Source organism: Notechis scutatus, chromosome 1, assembly GCF_049901735.1.
Source record: "Notechis scutatus isolate UNSWTSFEM ecotype Mainland chromosome 1, rNotScu1.2, whole genome shotgun sequence".
Taxonomy (NCBI): domain Eukaryota; kingdom Metazoa; phylum Chordata; class Lepidosauria; order Squamata; family Elapidae; genus Notechis; species Notechis scutatus.
This window is the reverse complement of record NC_142009.1, coordinates 269,172,878-269,196,149: the sequence shown is the minus strand read 5'-3', so window position 1 is coordinate 269,196,149 and position 23,272 is coordinate 269,172,878. Positions and strand designations below refer to the sequence as shown.

At 39.0% G+C, this 23,272-nt stretch overlaps 1 protein-coding gene across 1 annotated transcript in view; it reads left to right on the top strand.

The window, feature by feature from the left end:
* The window catches only part of LRP4 (LDL receptor related protein 4), a 109,141-nt gene that overhangs the window by 36,936 nt on the left and 48,933 nt on the right, over positions 1–23,272 (top strand). The window contains exon 2 of the mRNA XM_087951331.1: positions 14,946–15,095. Coding sequence (XP_087807457.1) covers positions 14,946–15,095 — 150 coding nt within the window. The remainder of the gene's footprint in view (positions 1–14,945; positions 15,096–23,272) is intronic.

Below are 23,272 nucleotides of genomic sequence, written 5' to 3'. Positions count from 1 at the left end.
CACAAACCAGCAATGTTACATGAGCACACTGTGGTCACCCAATACCGTACATGCCTCTGCATTTTGGACCAGCTGGCCAACAACTGTAGGATTTGTTACTGTACTGTCATACGTACTTCATACCAGCACATTATGTTCGAGTGTCCAAGCAGATTTAAGATAGCCAGGAGCAAAGATATATTTAGAATAGGAATACCCAATGGTCAGCTAACAGAATTTACATTTGTGGAATATGTAGTCTCTACCACATGATCCAAAAATATAATAGTGTAGTGATTCTCAACCTGTGGTGTGCAAACCTCTGGGGAGTGGAGGCGCGATGTCATCCCAGGGGGATCCACAAAGACTTGAAGAAATGTTATGATTTAAATCTTAAGTCTTGGGGGGTCTGTGGCCGTGGTCTGTGGTCACAAAAGATATATGAAGGGAGGGTCAATGGTGAAGAGCAGATTGAGAACTACTGTAGCAGTGTAATGTGCACACCTCTCCAGTGTGAAGCTTTGTGGAGGCTTTTCTGTCAGCTTCTCCTATTGAGATATCTCAGAGTGCAACAATGGACGTGTCTATGAAGATTCTCAGTCATGCAGGTCACGGTTGTCCCAAAGGTACTTTTTCAAGAGGTGACTGGACACCAGGAAGTGGTGCAGGCTGGGTGGGTGGGTGTTTAAGAGTTGTACTCCGAAGTATATCTGGAGGGAGAGCAATGGCTGCTTTACATCGACAGCTGTTGGTCTTGGCAGCTGAATGGAAACTAGATATACAGGAGGAACATACATCTGTGTATATGAAGTGTTAAAAGCAATGTTCTGGAGGAGGTGATTAGTGTTCATGCCCTGCTGTAAGCAGTTCTGAAGATACCTGACTTATCACTGTTTGGAATAGGATGGTGGATCAGTTAAACCTTGACCTCCTCTAGGAAGGCATCATTTTGAAAATCTGAGAAAAATGCGTTGGGTTTAGTATATAGGTAATATGAACTGCAGGGTTGTAGAATCTTGGTGTGTTCTTGACAACCGAAAAACCCCATTATTATTCGTTTCTGCATAGGGAAAAATAGGAAGAGTTAAATGCAGAAATGGGGGAGGGAGTAATTAGTTAAGGTAACCTAAGAAAAGATTTGGCAGAACTTTGGACTGAAATGGTGCAAGAGGTAACAATGAACAGCTTCTGAGTGTATCTGAAAGCTGCACATGCTTTTGCTTTAAAATGTTTTAATTTTATTTAATAAGGAAGTATACTTTTGAAGCTATTCTTATATAAACATCTTAACTGAAAAGTCCTGAGACAACCTCTCCAACAATGTTTGCTCTTGTCATGAAAGCATCTAAAAAGGCCAGTTTGTATACATGCACGCATACATCTAATGTAATACATATACCCATCGTGCTATTCCCTCTCAGGATAAACAATGTGTTCGGAAAAGGGATAAGATCCAGTAAGCTAAAGAAGTGTATTTATTTATTTGAAGTAATTGAACTGAATTAAAATGGATTCATTTGGCACGGTTACATTTTCCATTCTCTTTCTTCTTTTACCACATAGTTCTTACTCTAAGTACCCCCAAACCAACTGCGTTCAATCTTTATGTTTCTGCTGACACATTCAACTCTTTCACAGAACAAAGTGGACAAATGTGTTCTCTTGCACACACTTTCTCTTCTTTCAATCAATTCCTCACAACAGAGCATAGGCTACCCACCGCCTTTCCAACAATGTGCCTTAAAATTCCTCTCTCCATGTCTCTGCTGTTAGGAAAAGATGAACGTGAAAATTAATCTACTGTACTTCTTTTAGCTCTTCACCCAAAGGGTTGTTTGCACATTTATTTGCCAATCCTCAATAATGCTGGGTTCCTAAAATGTTTCTTTCTACTGTAAGTAAAAAAATTGGGGCATTTACAAATTCTTGGGCCGGGGTAGTTATGCTTGAGAAGTCTGGGTTGTTTCAGTCTTCACCTGAATGAGAAAAGTGACAGCTAGAATAGGAATGAGAAGCTCGCTTGTCCATGTCTCTCCCCCGTTGTTCATTTTATTTGTCTTTCTGTTATGTCTGAGCAGTTTGTGAGAGAACTGCCATTATGTCTGGAGACTGCCTGATCTGAAATGCCCTCTGCTCTGTCACTTGTTTAATATGTTAAAGCCACCAGAGAGCATTGTGAAAAGGGGGAGGGTGTGTGTGCGTTGTGAAGAAGGTTTGGGGAGAAGCCATGCTTGCCTTTCTCCCTCCTCTACTTGGGGAGTGCCCAGTTTTCAAAATAAAAACACAGATGGAGGTGAGAAATTGAGAATACTTTTAATGGGTGGAAACTTTTCTCATCCTTTGACATTTCCTTAGGCCTTGCAAGGAACCCCTTCACACGTACATGTGAGTGACCAGTGGCTTGGAAATATTTCTGTAAGACACAATTGGAAGGAGAACAAAGGGCCTTTATATGCCTTCAGGAATATTCTTTACTGGGTTTGCACATTGTCCAATGCACATTTGAGAAGGGTGGGAAGTTATAGGTACAGACAACATGCTTTTCAGACCGGAGATGTTGCATATTTCTGCTAGGAAGAAGGGGGGCTGCTGATAGCTTCTGCCTGAGGTCATATAAATCAGGGGTCTCTAACCGTGGCATCTTTAAGACTTGTGGACTTCAACTTCCAGAGTTCCTCAGCCAGCGGCCAAGGTTGGAGACCCCTGATATAAATAACAATCGATTAATGACTCTTGTTTTCAAGAGTGAATGTTTAAGGGATGGATGTCTTCATCGTGAACTGATTTTGTCTATTTAACATGGCATTTCAAATAAGGAGCAACATAGCAAGTGAACCAACGGTTCATGAACTCCGAATATTAATTTAAGAATAGAAATCCTTACCTCTTGTTTAGGTAACAATTCTTCCTCCTAAAATGGAAAGCCTTTTCACCATGTGGAAAAAAAAATACAAGAGTATTGCCTGTCATAATTCTGGATGCCATTCAAAATCATGGTAGTTGCCTTTAAAGTACTTCATGGCTTGTGTTACTTACGGGATCTCTTGTTGTTTCTACCCATCCCATCCAGTCTAGGAGGAGGGGCATACTGCAGGTCCTGTCTGCTAAGGAGTGTTAGCTGGTAAAGCCCAGGGCGAGCCTTTTCGGTTGTGGCATCTGGTCTCTGCACTATCATCCTTTCAGAGATCAGGCGGGCATGTCCCTTTTGGCCTTCTATAAGACTCTGGAGATGTGACTCTGTGCTTGAGTCTGGAGCTCTGGGTGTGAGACAGAGCGTATTGCTTGGTTGAGTGTTCAATTGCGGCTTTTTGTTTTTTTCTGAATGCTATGGGTTTTATTTATTTCTACATAGGTTTTTTAAAAAATCATTTTAATACTATTAGCCCCCCAGAGCCATGTATATTATATGGGGTGGTCATATAAATCTACTAAATAAATAAGTCCTCTAAATAATGCTATTTGATTAAAGCTGTAGGAGGGTTCTAGCGTGCAAGTTAAGAATGTGTGAGAACAGCTAAAAGTCTTCCAGATGTTTAGTCTTTGCCATCATTTTATGAAAATAATAGAATACCTTCATGAATTTTTCAGAAGATGAAGGTATGTAAAGGACTTTGAGCAATTATGGAAGAATTCAATAAATAATAATGTATATCTTGAAAATATTAACCTGCATTGCTAGTTATATTTCTGTGGGCTAGGTGTTAACAATCTTTTAACAGCAACAATATAGTTGCTATTCATTTATTTCCTAGAATCTTAGTTTATTCCATCTTTCTTCAACAATACCTAGAGTTCCCAATTAAGCATGATCGTTGCTGAGATTTCTGTCCATACATCTAAAGAGTTCCCAGATTGGCTGAGGCTGATTTTTAGTGGAATGAAACTTTTTGCTCCAATTTTGCCTGTTAAAGCCAAACAGCTTGTGCTGAACATATACAAAAAAGTGGACCCTGCTGTTGAGCTATAGTAGGCTGAATCATGAATTATTTGATCACCACCTGGCATTAAAGCTTTGAAAGTGCTAGCATCCAACCATCATGCCATCCTACACTGTCTAATTATTCTGGTGACCCAATTGCCACTGTAGTTTTTTTTCCCCTAAATTTCACCAGTTGTAAAATTAGATTGCTACAGGACATGGGGACAATGAAATACAGAAAATCTCTACATATTTCAAGATCTCCTGTGAGGATGCTTCATGCTTCTTTCTGTTCATTGTTTTCCCCAACTAAGAAATGTGCAGGTGAGCAGTATTGAAAGGTCAGCTGAATGTGCGTAGAGATGTGGCAACTTGGCTTACATACGTTAGTGTGTGTATATATAATGGCCACAAATTCTTTGCATCTTGGTGCATTCATTAAATTAGTTCAAGGATAAGGGGGTTCTTTGGAGTCTGGGTCAGTCCATCTAATAAAAAAAGTCAGTACTGGGTATAATCTGTCTTTGAATACACAAACATTATTATGTAACAAAGTTGTCATGCCCTTGTTAGAGTCAGACTCTGAGGGAGAGGAGGAACAGCCAACAGGGAGTGGAGGTGTGGATCCGGAGGTTGTGGAGGAGGCTGGGGAAGGGCAGAAGCCGGCTGGGCAGTCAGAGAAAGAACCAGGCCCATCCCCTTTTCATCCTAGGACACGCAGGGAGGAACGGAGAAGGAAACAACTTGGCTTACGAGAGAGGAGGCCGCCATGATCCCCCTCATTGGTTGCAGCTGGGGAGAATAGTATATCAGAGAGATGGTTAAAACACAGAGTTGCCAGAAGCAAAGTTTTATTTTGGGCTGAAGTTATCTTGGTTGATGTCCTTCCAACAGACTGTGCCTTGTTATCTCCTTGAAGTTGATAATTGCTTATCCTGATCCATTGTGCAATTTTCTTTATTGTAGTTTGTTTTGGTTTTTATTTCACCTCTATCTGCTCATTAAGTTCAGGCTGTATTGCTTTCTGTTGAAGGCTATTTTTTGAATAAGTTTTATGTCCAACTGAGTATTATTGAATAGTGGGGCCAAGTTGGAGGCATTAAAGGACATTTATTTATGTTTTGGATTTTGTTACGTTTGTGTTACACTCTGGGTCATCACAAAAGTGTTTTGAAATCTGGTCACAAAAATGTTGAATTCTTTGCCTTCTACATATTCTGTTTATCTAGAACAGGGCTGTCAAACTCAAAGCCTGCAGAACCGGCCTGAAAATAGCAACGGATCGGCTCGTGATTCCTCTGGCAGCCAAAATAAATCCCTGCACCTGGGGTGCAGGGAGGGGCTGTATGCACCCCTCCATGCCCCATTTTTGGCCTGGACAGCCTCCTGCAGCACTCTGCTGGCCAAAACCAGGACGTGGGGTGCCGCACATGCCGTCTCCCCCCCCCCACCCAGCCGGCCCACGGAGGAGAACTACAAGGCTGATCCATCCCTCAAAGAAATCCAGTTTGACACCCCTGATCTAGAATAAGCATTGTATAATTTTCTGCATATTCCACCCACCCACACACACACACAAACATTTTTTTTAAATGATGTATTCTGCACAGAGAACCATGTTCTAGTGCTGATTGTTGCAACGAGGTCCGTACAGAATTCTGAGCTGTATCTGGTTTTTTTTTTAATGAACCAAAAGCCACTGTTTCCCAGGTTCTGAGATGACCCTAATGTGCATATTTGAATGAGGTTCAATTGTCCCAGTCAACCTTTTCCAAACTGATGCCTCGCAGGCAGATTAGTTTGCAGCTTGTAAGCCAACATGGTTCAGTACAAGTAGATATAAGATTAGATTGGAGAAAGTTGGCCTGAGTGGGTCTCCCAAAGCTGTCTCTGTAAAGAGCAAAGTTTTCCTAAAGTTCTCTCTTTCCTATTGTACATATTTTAAATTTTTTTGTGTTTCTTGGTAGCATCTCTGAATTTTTCCTCCTATGGCTTTATCAACATTTGACAAATTTCTCTCCAGCTTTCTTGTTACTTTTGGCTGTTGGTCAACACAAACTCCTCACATCCAAAGCTAATTCAGAACTCTGAATAACAGTAGCATTTAAGTTTTGGGATTCTGCCAGGAGACTGGCAATCTAATTTCAGTGTCAATAGTTGCTTTGGAGTTGGCTCTTCCTACTTAAGATTTTGGACAACCTCAAAGTAGTACAGTACCTACATCAATGTCCCAAGAGTCTGGCTGAGCTTTGTTTTCCAATAACATGGAATATCAGTTGACCCTCGTGCAGGGCAGAGGTGGACGGGGGAGTGAGAGAGAAAGGCTGCCCTTTGATTGCTGAAGTGGAGCAGAAGGCTTTATTTTTACTTCCTGTGTTGAAGAACGGAAATCTTGGCACACAAGCGTAATAGTAAATTGGTTTCCGTAGAATTTGTTTAATGGTGTGTCTAATGCAGCCTTCCCAGACTTGGTGCCTTGCATTGTGTTTGGGATACAGATTCCAGATGTCACATCTCGGTCAGCCTGGTCAGTGGCCCTGCTGGTTGGAAATTCTGGGAATTGTAATTTCCACACATTCAGTCAGCAGTTTGTTGACCAGAGCTGGACTAGTGACAGATGAGAATGGATGTAAGGATAGAGAGAGAAAAAATTACATTGTCACATTTGGAACCAACTGAAATATGTCTTGTTTTAGTATCTAGCTGTTTTCTGGAGTCAGACTAAATCAGTATGTGAAGTGTATGCATTGAAGTTAAACAATGAATATTTAATACTCATTGATGTATATCAGCCAATTGATGATTAAAGCCTCAGAAGTAATAAAGCACAAAATAAACCCCGGATAATTTCTGGTAGAGAGTTGCCAAAGTAATTTGTTTTCTCCCTGGTCTCTTATTTTGGCTTTCAGTTAAGATCATAGTCTTGTTAACTCCTACTTACAGATAAAATATCAGAATTGATTACAAGCTGCCGAATTAATGGATCCAAAAACCAGATCTTGGGAAGAGTTAGGGGATGGTTTTTGTTCTTAAGAAACTGAGGAGATTCCTTTTCGGTAGAGAAGACTTGAAGCCGAAGAATAGCAAGAGCTTAAACATAACAGTTCATGAACCCCTCTGGAAGTACGCAAGATGCGGGTGGGCTGTGTAGGGTCAAACTTCCCTGCTTGGATTGCTGCGTTGTTGTAACTTCACCACTGAACATCTTGTTCTGCTTCTGGCAACACTACTGGAAATGTCTAGCCCCATATGAACCCATAAAAAGTATTTATCAAATGGTTTCCCTTCATCCCATAAAATAGTAGCCAAGGCTCTTTTACTTTCAAGTCTGAATTTCTTTCAGTTTTCTGGTAAGCAATGGGGGATCCGTGATGACATTGTGGTTGTGTGGTACTCCTTACTTGATGAGCTTGGCCCGGTTGTGACATAGTCATTTCAGTCTGGCAGTTAGTAAGTTTTCCTATTTTACTCATTCTTTGAGGGAAACCTAATACTATATGTGTTTTTGTTACATTTTTTTTAAAAAAAATCCTCTTTCTCCCAAGATAGCTGCATTTATCTTGTGGTTCTGTTTTTGAAGCGTCTCTGTTTGGGCATTGCAGAATAGAGGTTTCTACCTCATTCTTGCCACAAAGCCACATTTACCATCCTCTCTCCAGAGACCTTTTGCAAAAACTAAGCTGCTGTGGCTTGCTTTCCCAGCCTCTGGTGGAACATCAAATAATGACAAGGAAGCTTGTTTGCATAGATGTTCCCCTATTAACAAGGAAAAGATTACACCAAAATCACTCATCTGCTGACCCTTTCACAAAATGTTTCCCATATCGGTGCCATTCTAATATGTCGGGCTGCAACTGCTTCTCTCCCAAGTCATTAGCTAAGGAAGCTGAAGATGATGGGGTTGTGGCCCACAACATCTGGAATGTGTCACTTTGGGGAAATCTGCTTTAACAGAAGAGTTGTGGTTGAAATTCTGCAAATCACAGTCCTGAAAAGAGTCGGATTACAGCCCTCAAAAATCTGATATAGAAAAAAAGCTCTTATTTCCTTCCCATGCTCTAGGGCTGGAAAATTATAGCCCCATTAATGAATTGAATTCTTAGCCTAGTAACACAGAAAAAGGGTTGATATAACTACATATTTAACATAATGTGGGATGGTAGTTTAGGAGCATAAGTAAAGAGAGAAGGGAATGTTGAGCATTCAATGCTGCTAAATTGTTAACACTGCAAACTCATTGGATTCTGGGTATATAACAATGACCAGATCCTTTAGTACGAAAATCAGGTCTTAAGGAAATTGGTTACTAATGGTGAGAAGCAGAGGCTAAAATTTATAGAATGTTACCAAGCACAGGGGTGAGTGAGATCAGTCATGAATTGCTTGGTTTAGAGTAGATTCCTAAGAAAATGATAGCTGTTTTCAGAACTTTGCCTTTTGGAGGGTCATTGAATGGCCCAGATTTTGAAAAATCTGTACAAACCCGTAATGTTCATAACATCAATTTAAGGAAAAATGAAAGTGGGTGAATGGTTTTCCCTTGAATAGCAGATTAAAAGTTCTTTCTGATCAACTGTCTCCTCTCAGTTGGTTTATTGCTGCCTTGCCTGCAGTGTGCCTTGTACATTTACAATATGTATGCCATGGTGCATATACAAAAGGGTTGGAGCTTATGGTACAACACTGTTTTTGACATTTATCCCAGTCCTAGGGACATCTTTGGCTCAATTTGTTTCCAGGCCATAAGCCGCAGAACTTCTATGTAAAGGGGTCCAGACTTAATTCTAATGCTAGTGATATGGACCATGTCCATTCATTCAGTTGGAGACAAAAGGGTTCTTTTTCAATAATTTCTGGTTGATTTAAGGAAAGACCTTTGCATATTTCCTGGAATTTTTAGCAAAAGGCTAGAATATATATTTGCATAAAATATCACCATGGTATTCTGCATGTTTCTCATCAAGTGCCACTCAGAGACATACATTCTATGAAATAAGGTTCAATATAAATTTATTATAGTTCATGGACAACTACTTCCCTATATTTGCTAATAAAAGCCAAGTCACCTTGAGTTAATAATGATAATTTTCATAGATTAATCAACTGTGCAAGTCAAATACTTTTTTTCCTGTTCTGAGTGTCCTGCTGTTTATTTTATTTCAATGATCCTAAATATTTTGAAAAAAGGAGAAAAGCTTTCACCTATAATATCCCCTGAGTGATGTCTTAATTATTAAAAGGAATATACAAAGAATAAACTAAGAGAGTGACATGGATAATTTTTATATATTGATTTAATAGATTAACAAAAGGGGCTTATTGAGAATCTCATAAGAAGGGACAAAAAATGAAAAAAAAATCAAGTTCTAAGTTATTTTTTGAATGGACTAAAGATTAAGATTGTTAGAAGTAAAAGGAAAGAACATAAAGTTGGTTTATTTGACTATGGCTAAAATATATTATTATTTCTGGTAACACTTAATGGACTTTGGCTGACACCAGGACTGAAATGACAATGCTTTAAGAATAATTTATAGATAAGGGATAAGATATGGGAAGAAGAGATCATTTGTTGTATTTTAAGAGATCAAGTTACTAAAATTGTTTATATATTACTTTTTATTGTTGTAATCATAATCTTTCATACAATTACTATTAAAATGCTTTTACTATATCTTGATCATTTTGTACCTTTTCATCATTCGTCATTCATTGTTTGAATGAGCTAAAAAGCCCCAAATTTTCTTAGGGAGTCTCTGCCTTGGGAAATACTGATTTTAAAATACAATTCTGATACATAACTAAAAGAGAAGCATAAAATACTATCTCAAGATTAAATGTATTGGCTTTTTTTTCCTACTGGAGAGTTACCGGATAACTTGCAATGTGATATTGTGAAGACTACATTTAAGATGAAATTTTAGAACATACCCATATACTTTTCTAATATCAGGAAATGCTTTATCAAGAACAGAAAGCATAGCATCTCTACCACCTGGAATTCTATATGCTGCCTATAGTAAATTGAGCAGTGAGGATGAATTTGACTTCTTGAATTAGGACATATTTAGTAGTTCTGTTGTATGAGATTAAGGGGATGGATTGCAGCTAATGCCTTGGAAGCATCTAAGTATCAGAGTTTTGGCAGATTGTTGTGGCTTCAAGTAAGGGGAGACTGAATATGATCAACCACTGTTTTGGAATGCACAGGATGCCCAGTAGCTGTTAATTGAAATTGACATGAATGTGTTGCCTGTCCAGTCACCAATAATTTAAAAGTCCAACTTTCATCAACTGAATAGTCCAACAAACCAGCTGGCTATGTGTAATTTAAGTCTTAAAACTAGGATTTCCCCCTAAATTATCTTTAGAGGTCCTGATTGTGAATATAGTTTAAAAGCATGGCACTATTACAGATTAACCTTTTATCCAGGAACATGATCTAGATCAGGGGTCTCCAACCTTGGCATTTTTAAGATTTGTGGACTTCAACTCCCAGAATTCCTCAGCCAGCAAAGCTGAAGTCCACAAGTCTTAAAGTTGCCAAGGTTGGAGACTCCTGATCTATAGATGATATATACAATTATGCTACATGGGGTTGGTTAAATACATTGGGAGTAGAATATCAAGAGGTGCTCTAGCAATAAATATAGGAAAGAATAGGAAGGTGCCATGGCTCAGCAGTTAAAAATGCTGTGCTTGTCAGCTGGATAGTTGACAACCAAGGTTCGAGACCCAGTGCCACACAACGGGGTGAGCTCCCGCTACTTACCCCAGCTTCTACCCTCCTAGAAGTTTCAAAAGCATGCAAATGCGCATAGATACATTGGTACCACTTCGGTGAGAAAGTAACAGCGTTCCACACGCTTTTGGTGTATAGTCATGCTAGCCATGTGACCACAGAAATGCCTTCAGACAACGCTGGCTCCTTGGCCAAGAAATGTTCGACATGACTGGATAGGGGAAACCTGTACCTGTACCTTTATAGAAAAGAATGATGGTTGAGTATTAAAACTAGGAACTGACAATAGGATTTCTGGAAGACAGGAGATAAGATCAGTTTCTGCTATCTGGCAGAGAAGATAAGCAAACAGTTGTCAGTTTGAGGTACTAGCAATTATCCTGGGAGACGGGTCTGCAAATCAGTTAATGCAGGATCCTGCAGCTCAGCTTCTCTTGAAGTAATCTTGTAACTTTTACCTTTGCTTATTTTGCAGTTTCATGGGCCTTTGTTGATTTACATATAAGGCATGAAACCTATTATTTTCAGTATAAATTCTCTACAGTGTTTCCCTTAACAAAATAAATTTGATATTGATATTGATCATCAAAGGCAAGATCTTGCTCCTAAAATACAGGTAGGCAGGAAATAGAGCACTTCTGAAAATTTGAAGTATAACCAGCATGGTTTTTGGTTCTTTGTTGCTTGTCTACATAACAACAAATAAGACACATTGTTGAAAACTTACAAAAAATTTCAATGGGGAATCAGGGGGAAAAAATAGTGATTTCAGTATTTGCAATATTTGCTTTCAAGGCACATTTCTGCATTTGTTGCATTGTTCATGACTTCTTGAGAATGAAAAGGAGTCTTTTCAATGTCAAAATTTTCCGTGTAAGCCTCAATATTTTCAGATGAACGAAAGCATGTGGAAGGCTCTAGCAAGCATTAGAAAAGCAATTAATCTGTAGTCCGAATTAACTCAGTCTTTTTTTTTTTTTTACAATCACACATGCCAGTTAAGTGATCAATATATCAGTATAAGGTTTTATGAATAACCCAATAGCTAAATTTGTAAGAAGCTGAACATTCAACACCATTTGGCTCAAAAGCATCAGAGGGCAGGGCAGGAAAAAAATGGATGGAAACTAATCAAGGAGAGAAGCAACCTGGAATTAAGGAGAAACTTCGTAACAGTGAGGACAATTAACCAGCTTGCCATCAGAAGTTGTAGGTACTTCATCACGAGAGGTTTTTAAGAAGAGACTGGACAGTCACTTGTCTGAAGTGGTATAGCACATGGGTGTCAAACTCATGTTGTCACAGCAGTGTCATGTGACCTGTCAGGACTTTCCCTCCTTTGCTAAACTGGGCATGGGCGTGGCCAGCCCATGTCGCATCCGGCCTGCAGGCTGGGACTTTGACAGCCCTGGTATAGGGTTTCTTGCTTGAGCATGGGGCTGGACTAGAATTCCTTTAAGGTGACTTCCAGCTCTATTCTGATTGATTGACAGTCATTTTTGTCATGGAATATCTCAGAAAGTGTGAGTTAAAACATTTTTTCCTCTTCCTCCATACATATTTTAATCACTGGCCATTTCCCAGAGCTATTATGGAACACAGTGTAGGTGTTGTGTTCCAGGTGTGTGTTGTGCTGCTCTGTAAAGTTTTCACTCTACTTGCAGCCAAAAGGACTGAAATCTGAAATGAATTCTGCCACTTCTGCTCGATGGGCTCTGCAAGGGAGTGTTGTTTCTTCCATAATAGTATGTATTGAATGCAAAGTGACTTTTTCAGTTTCTGTCTGAAGAATTCTCTATTTAAACAACCGGTCAACAAATCCCTCCATTAAAACAGGATTAACTGTACTTTCTTTCAGTGAAGAATTGCCACTTGAGGATCGAATCAGTTTCTTAAGAGAGAAGTGGAGAAATAGTTGCTATTTGGCAGTTTTCCAAAGCAAGTAGCACCCCCCCACCCCACCCCACTGCTTTTATAATCAATGTTTCTTCACTGTAGGGGCAATTGATTAATCATGCAATTGGAGACTCTGGCAAGGGAAGGGAGAAAGTTAAAAAAAAAAAACCTGATCTCCCTATAAAACAATGCTTGGAATAAAGTAGGAGTGGGTAGAAAATCGGTCAGAGCAGATTTCTGGGTATTTGCATTATATGGTAGGTGTTTCTGCCTCCTAATTATCTCATTGCAGAACCAACTCAGCAGCTTTGCTGAAAAAGAATACTTGTGGGAAAAACCAAGAATATACAGTATTTGTGTGTGAAAGGATTTGTGAGATTGGTTCTGGGGGTAAATCACACATTTCTGGGCTGAGCATATGTTTTTGCAGCGCCTTGTTTTTCATGCTTAACATTTGTCCCGCCAATTTGAGCTCCTAGGTTTACAGCCTGCTAAGTAGGGTTGGTGGCTCAGTGGCCAAGACGCTGAGCTTGTTGATCAGAAAGGTCGGCAGTTCAAATCCCTAGCATAACTGCGTAACGGAGTGCGCTCCCGTTACTTGTCCCAGCTTCTGCCAACCTAGCAGTTCAAAAGCATGTAAAAATGCAAGTAGAAAAATAGGGACCACTTTGGTGGGAAGGTAACAGTGTTCCGTGTGCCTTTGGCGTTTAGTCATGCCAGCCACATGACCACGGAGATGTCTTTGGACAGTGCTGGCTCTTCGGCTTTGTAACGGAGATGAGCACCACCCCCTAGAGCCGGAAACGACCAGCACGTATGCGCGAGGGGAACCTTTACCTTTAAGGGATTGGAAGCATTTGGGATTCCCTCATTCTCTCTTGTGCATGCTAGCAAGGCATCTAAGTGTATCTTGAAAGCCTGAGGTTCTGTGCCTGCCGCTACTCTTAGAAAGGGAAATGATTCACAACCATTCCTTATTGTCCTGTCTTTTGCCAATTTGAAAGTTTCTCAGCAAAAGAAGAGATCCCACGGCTATTTCCGATTTAGAATATGAAGCGTCATTAATAGCACCAGGACTGTTCTGATACAACAAGGAGAAGAGTATATATATTTATTCCCTAAATAACTGCTTTGGTTGCCAGGAGTCAGGTACTCTGACTTCCAAAGCATTTCCGGATCTCTCGGCTGATGGGTTGGAATGCAAGGTGGAGACAGAGTCATAGTCATAGGCCTGAATCCTCTTCTGGATTTCTGAAACCCTTTGAAAGGTGCAAAAACACATGTCCTGGTTTTAGAGGTAGGGTTCACTTGAAAGGAATTTGGCTTTCCTCAAATCTGCTATCTTCTTTCTCCCTGTTTTTCTGCCATAATATGGCTAACTTCATGATGAAATGCTATTTCATGCTGTCTGCTACTATAGAGAGAATATTGTTATATTTTTGTGAGACACTTTGAGATTATTAAAAAAAACCCAGAAATGTAAGGAAATGCCACACACTGAGCATTACTTGTGTATGAAATATAAATAAAGTGACATTCCACAATGAATTTGAAAATAGGATGTTTTCATCTGATAGTTGTGTTATCTTTCTGTTTAACCATTGTTATTAATAACTATCTGATTGGCATTTTTGTTTCTCCCCCAAAGCTGTAAGGATAATCTAAAACATTTTTTTTAAAATGTCTTGTTAGAACACATATTATTACCACAAATTGCATACATTGCTATGCAACACAGCATAATTGAAGTTGGAGTTTTTTCTTGGCCATAATTGACAGGGTAAAGTTAACCAAATGATATATTGTATTACATTGAAATTCCTCATAAATTAAAAATAGCATTTGGATTTATTATAGTTTTTCTATATTTCTCATTTGTCCATTTTTCACTACAATTTGTCCCTGGTCTCCATCTTTTGAGAATGTTTGGGAAGAAAGGTTTGCAATACCAGTGCACATACATTTCTTTCTAACATGCATGTCTATCTATGCATTTAACTTTGCCAACTATTCACATCTCTGCAACGTATTTCTTGAAAAATACATTTTTGCTTACCTTGAAGAATATACACATTTTTCCACACTTTGTAATTTTTGTCAGAGAATTAACACCACAAATAGTCAGAAAATATAGTTTTTAAAATATAGTTTTTAATTCTTTCTCCCATCTGAAAGTAGAAAATTAATTATGCTACCTATTTATTCAGTACAGTGGATGCATTTCCTGATCATATGTATTCACATAGACTCAGTTTGGTTGCATTTAGCAGTTGTATCCAGTTAGCTGTAGAATAATGTATGACATAAATTGGAAAATACTTTCCAAGCTGACCTTATATGAATGCTTTTCTGTTTCCTTATCTTTCTAGACTCCTCTCTAACATAATGCTGATTATTTCTTTCCCACAGGTGCAGCTAGCAGCAGCTCCGAATGTTCCTGTGGCCGCAACCATTTCACCTGTGCTGTTAGTGCTTTTGGCGAATGCACTTGCATCCCTGCTCAGTGGCAGTGTGATGGCGACAACGACTGTGGGGACCATAGTGATGAAGATGGTTGTAGTAAGAAAATAATCCATAATTAGGAGGGAGGGATTGACGCTGAAGAATACTTCCATGCGTTTCTTTATGCTTTTGTATTTGGTTCTTTTAAAAAGGCACATGCCTTATTCTTTTTTTTACTGAAGAGTCACTTTAAGACTCTATTATTAGAGTCCGGAAGACCAAATGCATGTTGCTAAATTATGAAATGCTGAAACCTGATCACTCTCCAACCTCTGTCTTTGACCTTCTGGAAATTAGTGGAGGCAGGGTTTTGTTACATTATCTTTTGTGATCCTCGGATACAGCAAAATCGGGTTTTGCATTTTCTGTTTATTTTATGACCTAACAGGGACTCAACTTCCACTATCACATCATTATAAAAGAAGTGTAAGTGTTGATTTGAACTGTGAACTGTTACACATTTTGAGATCACCACTCGTTGATTGGCAGTTGCAGACAAAGTTTATAACTGGTGCTGAGGGTAGAGGAAAGCATAAGCTAATAGAGATCTTGGAGATTTTAAAATATACTCATTAGTTGAGAATGAGGAGTATTAAGAAGGGAGAGAAAGTGGACTGGAGATAAAGGAAGGACACAGAGTGAAACGTGGCCACAGGAGAGTCAGGAAGGGTATAATATTCAGCACTTCTGCTGCTGCTATGATGCCTTCTGAAAGAAGACAGTAGTGATGGCAGATCTTGGGTGCTAATTTTCTTTGCCATTTATACAGTTACTTCAGTCGTTTTCGTAGGATTATCAGAGAGAGGGGGGGGCAGAGAGAGAGAGAGAACTGAATTCCTCCAAAAACTGAAATGGGAGTCAACTACTATACATACCTGTGATGGAAGAACTTGTACCATATTAAACTGAAGAAGATCCTCTTTTCCATGCTTTCTCCAAATACGTATTTTTATTTTGTAAAACAAAATGACCCCATATGCACTGAGTAAGTGACATTGATGAAATGGGAGTTAGATTAGAGCTGTTGTTTTATAAAGGTGGCTAATATAAAAAATACACTTTTGTTTTATATAGATGTTGCAAAAGCATGAGTGTTCTTGAAAGGCAGAACTTTTAAAAAGTAGAGGGGGGGGGAAGGAGCATTATGTATGACATCCTTAGCTGTACGATATAAAGTTTGAGTTTCAGTCAAAGTTTCTCAGGTTAGGCTCAGTTTCCTATAACTACCTAGGTAGTTACCTACCGATAGGAAACTACCTGAGCAAAAATTACTTGCTATTGCTCTTTGCTAGGATTTAAAAAAAAACACCTTAGTCCAAATCACAGCCTTGAGATTTCCAGATTTCTAAATGGATTTTAGGAAAGCATATAAATGAGTCCTTCCCTTAGAAAGTCTCTTTTGGAGTAATTAGAGCTTCTGGATCTGACATCTACAAATACATGATCTACCTGTCAAAGAATCTTCATTACAAAGAATGCAGAGAAAAATGAGATATCCCGTTTGCATATACCTTTTTTTAGTACAATAGCAGTATATACTGTAGGGATAGAAATCCAAGGTGAAAGTAGATCTCACAAGTTTATGTCACTGAAGTATCTGATTTCCAAAACAACATTATTATTATTATTATTATTATTATTATTATTATTATTATTATTATTATTATTATTATTATTATTATTATTATAATATCATATCAGGACCATTATGTGTCAGTTTCTTTACATCTCTTAATTATGCAACATCCCTTTGTGAAATAGAGATAGTCCTTGACTTATGATCATAATTGAGCCCAACATTACTGATGCTAAGCAAAATATTTGTTAAGTGAATTTGCCCCATTTTACGACCTTTCTTGCCATAGTTGTTAAGTGAATCACTGCAGTTGTTGAGTTAGAAACAGAGTTGTTAAATGAATCTGGTTTCCCCATTGACTTTGTTTATAAGAAGGTCGCAAAAGGGGATCAAAGGACACAGCAACCATCATAAATATGAGTCAGTGGCCAAATATGAATTAGTGGCCAAGCATCTGAATTTCAATCACATGACCATGGGGGATGGTGCAACGGTTGTTAAGTATGAAAAATGGTCATAAGTCACTTTTTTCAGGGCCATTGTACCTTTGAACAGTCACTAAATGAACTATTGTACTGCACTGCTGTTGAGTAGTATCCTTCTTTTCCCATCCCTTTCCTTATCAGTCATTTGTAAACCTGATGTAAATGAAGAGAGTTGTAAACGTCAGGAATTTTGCATGGTTTTTTTTTAGTGATCTTTCTTTGGCCTAATTATTTTTAATAACTGAGAGGGGTCACTGCACGTGCAGTGCTTCGTATTTGATTTCAAAGGGATGTCAAGGGCCGTTGTTGGAGACAAAAGAATAATGCCGTGTTTGTACCCATATGTTTTCTGAAGCTCCGTACTGGAATCAAATACGAACCATCCCAGAGCCCCGATAACTAAAAGAAGTATTGTACATTTTGAAACATTTTTTGTGGTTTTCCCAAAGGGGCTTTTTTTTTTTTTCAAGAGGCAACTGGACTTTCTGGTTTTTCTTGGAAGACATTTCACTTCTTAGATGGGAAGCGAAACGTCTTCCAAGAAAAACCAGGAAAAAGCACCTCTCGAAAAAGCACCTTTGGGACCAGCATGACCTGGATGACTGAGAATCTCCATAGACAGTTTTTGTGATCCTTTTTTTAAAAAAATTGAAATTGTTGTATATAATGTTTGGGAGAATTGAACCTCTCTTGGTCTTAGATAAGAAATAAGGACAGCTGAAGCAGTAGGGCTGTAACGCCACCTGTTTTGGTGATTTTATTCATCTGTATTGCTTTAGGCTATGACTTGTTTTCTTCTCTTTTGTTTACTAGACACAATTGGCTAGGTTCATACAAGCTAGAAATTGGTAGGTTGTGAATTCTACATGCTCTCCAGCCTCCCAAAGCTATACTAAATGAGCTTAGCTGAATATTTTAGTTTTTTAAAAGTATGTTGGAGGAGGGATTTGTTGGAATTTAAGGAGCAAAATTATAGTCGCTGGCAGTACTTTCATTTGGGATATTTATTTCACTCCTGTACATAGACACAAACATATTTAAGCTGATTTTTTTGGTGGGGTGCGGGCGTTACGGGGGGAAAAATGGGTTTAGCTACTGAAAAGGGTTTCTCTTTGGTTCCTTTAAAGCCCTGAATAGACCCCTCCAAACAAATCTATGCTCATATATTTCTTTATTTTAAAGATTTATATAGTTGCCCATCTTATACAACTCTGGGTGGCTCACAAAGACAATAAAAACTAATAACTATAAGACAGTCGTAAAAACAATGAAAACAATAAAACAATAAACAGTGAAAACAATAAAACAAAAGCACCATGCCTTCATCGTCCCCTTGGGATGCCCTTCCGTAAGCACCACTTGCTTAAAATTGGGAAATTTAGACTGGCAGTTTTCAGAGCTACAGCGAAGCTCCATGCAAATGGAGGAGACAAGCAGGCAAGCAAGCTTTGCAGAGCAGACAACGCTTGAAATAGAAAAGGATACAGAACAGCTTGAGGGGAAATCTCACACTCAGATCAGATTACATGGACAAAACAGAATTCTCTTTCTCAGAAGGAATACAAAGAAAAAAGAAACTGAAAGAAGAAATTAAAGTCAAGCAGGTTCCTTGTATCTTCTTCACAACATACCTCTGTGCTTTACTGACACTTCCCACTCCTGGATCAGCTTAATTTTCTCTTGAGATGTTTTTTTCTGCCACTCTGGTTCAAATTATAGATCAAGTTACTGACTGCTTTTTAAGACCGAGGATGGGTGGGTGAGGGTCAGTAATGAAACAAGCCCGCTCTTCTATGTTAAAGGTGTTAGGCGAAAACAGCACTTTGAACTTAGAGAAGCAAAAAGAGGGTAAAGAATTACATTGGAAAGAATATATGTGATTATGTATTCCAACAGTTAGCTTGATGGAAGGACCATGTAGGAGTAAGTGAGCGAGGAGATTCTCAGATATGAAGAAAGGGAGTATGTTGCTGGATATGGAGTTATAGATTTGATGGGACCTCTTAACTTTTGTCTTTGGCAGTTCCCAGCCAGTTGCCTGCTGTGGTTTTAGTCGAGTCTCTTTAAGTGTTGCTATATATAAGATCCACCTAGCTGTGCTTTCTTTAGTGAACTTGCATTCTGTTTCTTTTTGGTGATTTTTTTTTAAAACCCATGTCTCTCTTTACCGATCTCAGCCACAATCAAGCATCTCATTTGTGCTTGATTATGATTAGATCATGGCTTTCAAACTCCCAGCCTGCAGGCCAGATGGGTCCTGCACTGGCCACACCCACATCCGGTTTAGTGGGGGGGAAAGTTCCAATAGGTAATATGATGCTGTCGTGACAACGTGAGTTTGACACCCCTGGGCTAGATCCTCTTGCCAGTCTCCTTAAGAAATGCCACTTCCTACTAGAGGGAAACTTCTCTGTATTGGTCTGTCAGCTTTTCTGCAGCTGGTGGGAGGTAGATTCCTTGACTGAAGTGGCATCCACCCTTGATTTAGAAATTAAGATTCATCACTGCTACACAATAGGTTAATGATAGTGACAGCTCCTTGCATAACTTCTTCAAAGGTGGAAATGATAGCATGACAAAGAAGAATTAATTAGATGCATTCATAGGTGAACCAGGAAATGAGGTATGTATATAAAAGTAGGAGGTCGGAATATTGGTATGCTTGGCAGCCTGTATATGTGAGGACTTTTTCAGCAACCAGTCCTCAAAATATCTGGAGTGTCAATGAACTAGCTTCAAACCCCCTTCAGTAAGTGGAGATTTTGGGGTTTCCTGAACAGAAAAAGACAAGAACCATAGTAAACATGTAACAAGCTCAGTCTTGCCTGATGGGTGTTGCAACTTATTCTTTGATGGAATTTCGAGCATCAGTGTTTGCCTAAATTATGGAAACCTTGCCTACTAGACAGACAAGACCTTCCAGAAACTGGAATTAGCACTAGATAGTTTATTTAAAGCAGATTCTCACTGATTGAAGGCATTCGTTATATACTGTACATGCCCCAATATAAATGGAAATTCAGTGTCCAGGATAGTATTTGGTAACACTTTCAAAGTTAGAGAGTAAAAACGTTGGAATGAACAACCAACAGTGTATAAAGATTATCTGAGAACGAGTCCCATTGAATAGGAATTTTAAATATAAGGTTTTTATTTATTAGATATTGCTTTTGATTGTTGAATGTCCTGATCAGTTCCCTGATTTCCTTACTCTTTGTCTTTGAATTTAGCATTTATTTTCTCCTGGCATCTTTCTCTGACAGACTTCCTTCCTTGAAGTCTTGTTCTCATTTCTTTAACTTCTTTGCTTCAGAGTACCAGATTTCCTAGATTTCATCTCAAATATTGAAGGAGAGTTATGCTTATCACTGAAGTGAAAATACAGGTTCATTTATTCGCGGTGGATATTTCAGTGGATGGCAGTGTAGCCTTTGCTCTCTGGGCTTGACTTCCCCGTGAACTGCTTTGATTACTTTACAAACACAATTATTGCATTTCTAGCAGTCTTTCTGAGACCTATCAGTGCAGGTAGCTTTTGGCAATCTCACACCTGAACCAGTCTGCACCTCGGTTGCTTGTCTGTCTCTTAAGTCTCTCACCTTTTGAGAGCAGAAGAACGTTGAATTGTCTTCTGCTTTCAAGAAATATGTCTCCTTATTTTTCATATTTCCCCAAATCTCCCTTCTTGTCATCATTAATAATCCAAAAATGGTATGTTTATTTAAAAAGAATCACTACACAAGTCCCACTTATACGGTATTAGGCTTCATATGCACATTTTTGGCATTTCATTTGTATTTTCTATTCTGAGAAGGATGCTACTCAAGGGTGAGATTCCCCTGGTTTAGGCCCGTCCACCCGCCCCTGCCCTTTCCTGTGTTTTATTTCCTTTGTTTAGAGCGCAGCTGATTTCGCGCGGCAGAGCAGTTTGCCGCTCCTCAGCTGTTTGAGTCAAAGAGGCTGTTGTTGAAGGTAAGTATGGGCTTTTTTAAAATGCGGAGTGCGTCCGCGGAGCACGCATTTGGCACGAATGCACACGAAGCGCAGCGCGCGATCACCGAACCGGTGAATCCCATCCCTGATGGTATACAGGACTTTTTTAGAATTCCTAGTCAAAGCCTTGTCTCATCTAGGGATGCCGTATCAAGGCTGCTAAAATATGGATGACCACTAGATGACTGCACAGAAACAGAGATAACTTAGATTTTTTTGATCCTATCAAGTGGTCATCCAATTCCTCGCAAGCCACGTAAATTATGCCAATTTCATCTCCTCCCTAACCCCCTCCCGGATAATTTTGATTAAATGAGAGCTTTAATCAGAGCCAGGGTGGCGCAATGGTTAGAATGCAGTACTGCAGGCTACTTCTGCTGCCTGCTGCCTTCCTGCAGTTCAGCAGTTCAATTCTTACCGCTCAAGGTTGACTCAGCCTTCCATCCTTCCGAGGTCGGTAAAATGAGAATCCAGATTGTTGGGGCCAATAGGCTGACTCTGTAAACAGCTTAGAGAGGGCTGTAAAGCACTGTAAAGCGGTATATAAGTCTAAGTGCTATTGCTATTAAAATAGGAATGTAAGATTGGAAAATATTTTACATATTGAGAGATCCTTATGTAGTCCTTCACATCAGCAGAGAGGTGCTGCAGAAAAAATTAATGGGACAGAAGCTTGCTCTTAGACTCTCATCGAGTAGAATCATATGGGGCCAAATAACAGCTGAATCTTCCCAGGATCATGTGCATATTGTGTACATGTGTGTGGTATTTAATTTAATCAGTGTTGGTCAGCAGGTTTATAAATTTGGTGAAGCTTTCTTAAGGAAACAGAAATATCAGAAGAAGGACAGATGCTCCAAACATTTGCAAAGACTATAAAGAAACACTTGATTTTAGTAAAGAAACCTTGGAAGCCCCTTTCCCCCCCTGAATAATGGCTATTTAGGCACATGGCCAAATTTCCTAGCGCTATGATAAAATTTCTGTACATAGCTGAGTTGAGACATGTTCTTCATTAGATAGGAAGGTCACTGTGTGGTCAGCAAACACATTAAACAAATATTTACTGGTCTGTTGACTGAATTGTGTCCTTCCCAGTAAGTGTGTATTCTCAAACTCTGTTTATCAGGAAGACAATTCTGTACGGGGATCTTGATATAAAATATGGACGTTCTTCCCTATTGTTTAGGCGACTCTTGTTGCCATACACTTTCCAAATGTGTTAATGGCCGGGAATGATGGGAAATATAATCTAACACATTTGTACTTGTCAACAGAGGTGGGGGAGGAAGAGCAATGTTTTCACACCCATCATCATTGCTTCAAGATTTATTTGTCTAAGGTATTTGCAAAAGATAAGTGTGATTTTGATGACAGTCTAGAGGGCTGAAGGAAATTGGTGTGAAATTTGTTTTTATTTCTTAGACCCCTCTGTGTGTGTCATTTTTTTTTCTGACATTTTCCTCTCTTCATTTTTTTTAAACAATCATAACAGATTATTATTAAGGAAAAACTAATCTATTCAGACTTTCTTAATTAAAGGACTAGTACCCTAATTAAAGGCATTGTTTTCCATGATTAATAATGAAAGTTGATGTATATTAGCTAGGTTGCTAAAATAGCTTAGCGTACTTCATTTCCAAAGAAGAAATGGGTTGAACTTGAATTTGGCTTTTTTGTGACTCAGGAAAGTAACAGTTGAAATATGTGCATGTGAGCTTTTTAAAATGCTTCAGATTTGGTTGCCTGGCTGCCTCCAGAGCTGGGAAAAAATATAGACACAAATGAATTATATCTACACTTTTTTCCAGGGCTCAAGTTGTTAGGGTGGCTGGTACGAATGAATGCAATTTCTTCTCCAGTGAGAGTTTGGAACTCAGTCGTAGGTCTGTGGAATCTTCATCATCATATAAAAATTAGATTACCTAAACTGCAGATGTAAATTTAATTTCTGGCAGCAGCAGGGGGCATGTATTCAATATTACATTATGCCAGGGTTGACCATTCATTTCTCTCTATGGAGGGACAGAAAAGGAAAGAGTATAAAAGCATTTAAGATTTCTTACTGGGGAACATAATATTCAAAAAACTAGTGATCAAAATTATCCAATTGGGCAAATGTTGCTCTTGAACTGCATCCACCTTCCCACACCTAGGATCTCTTTGGAACGTTGAACTAC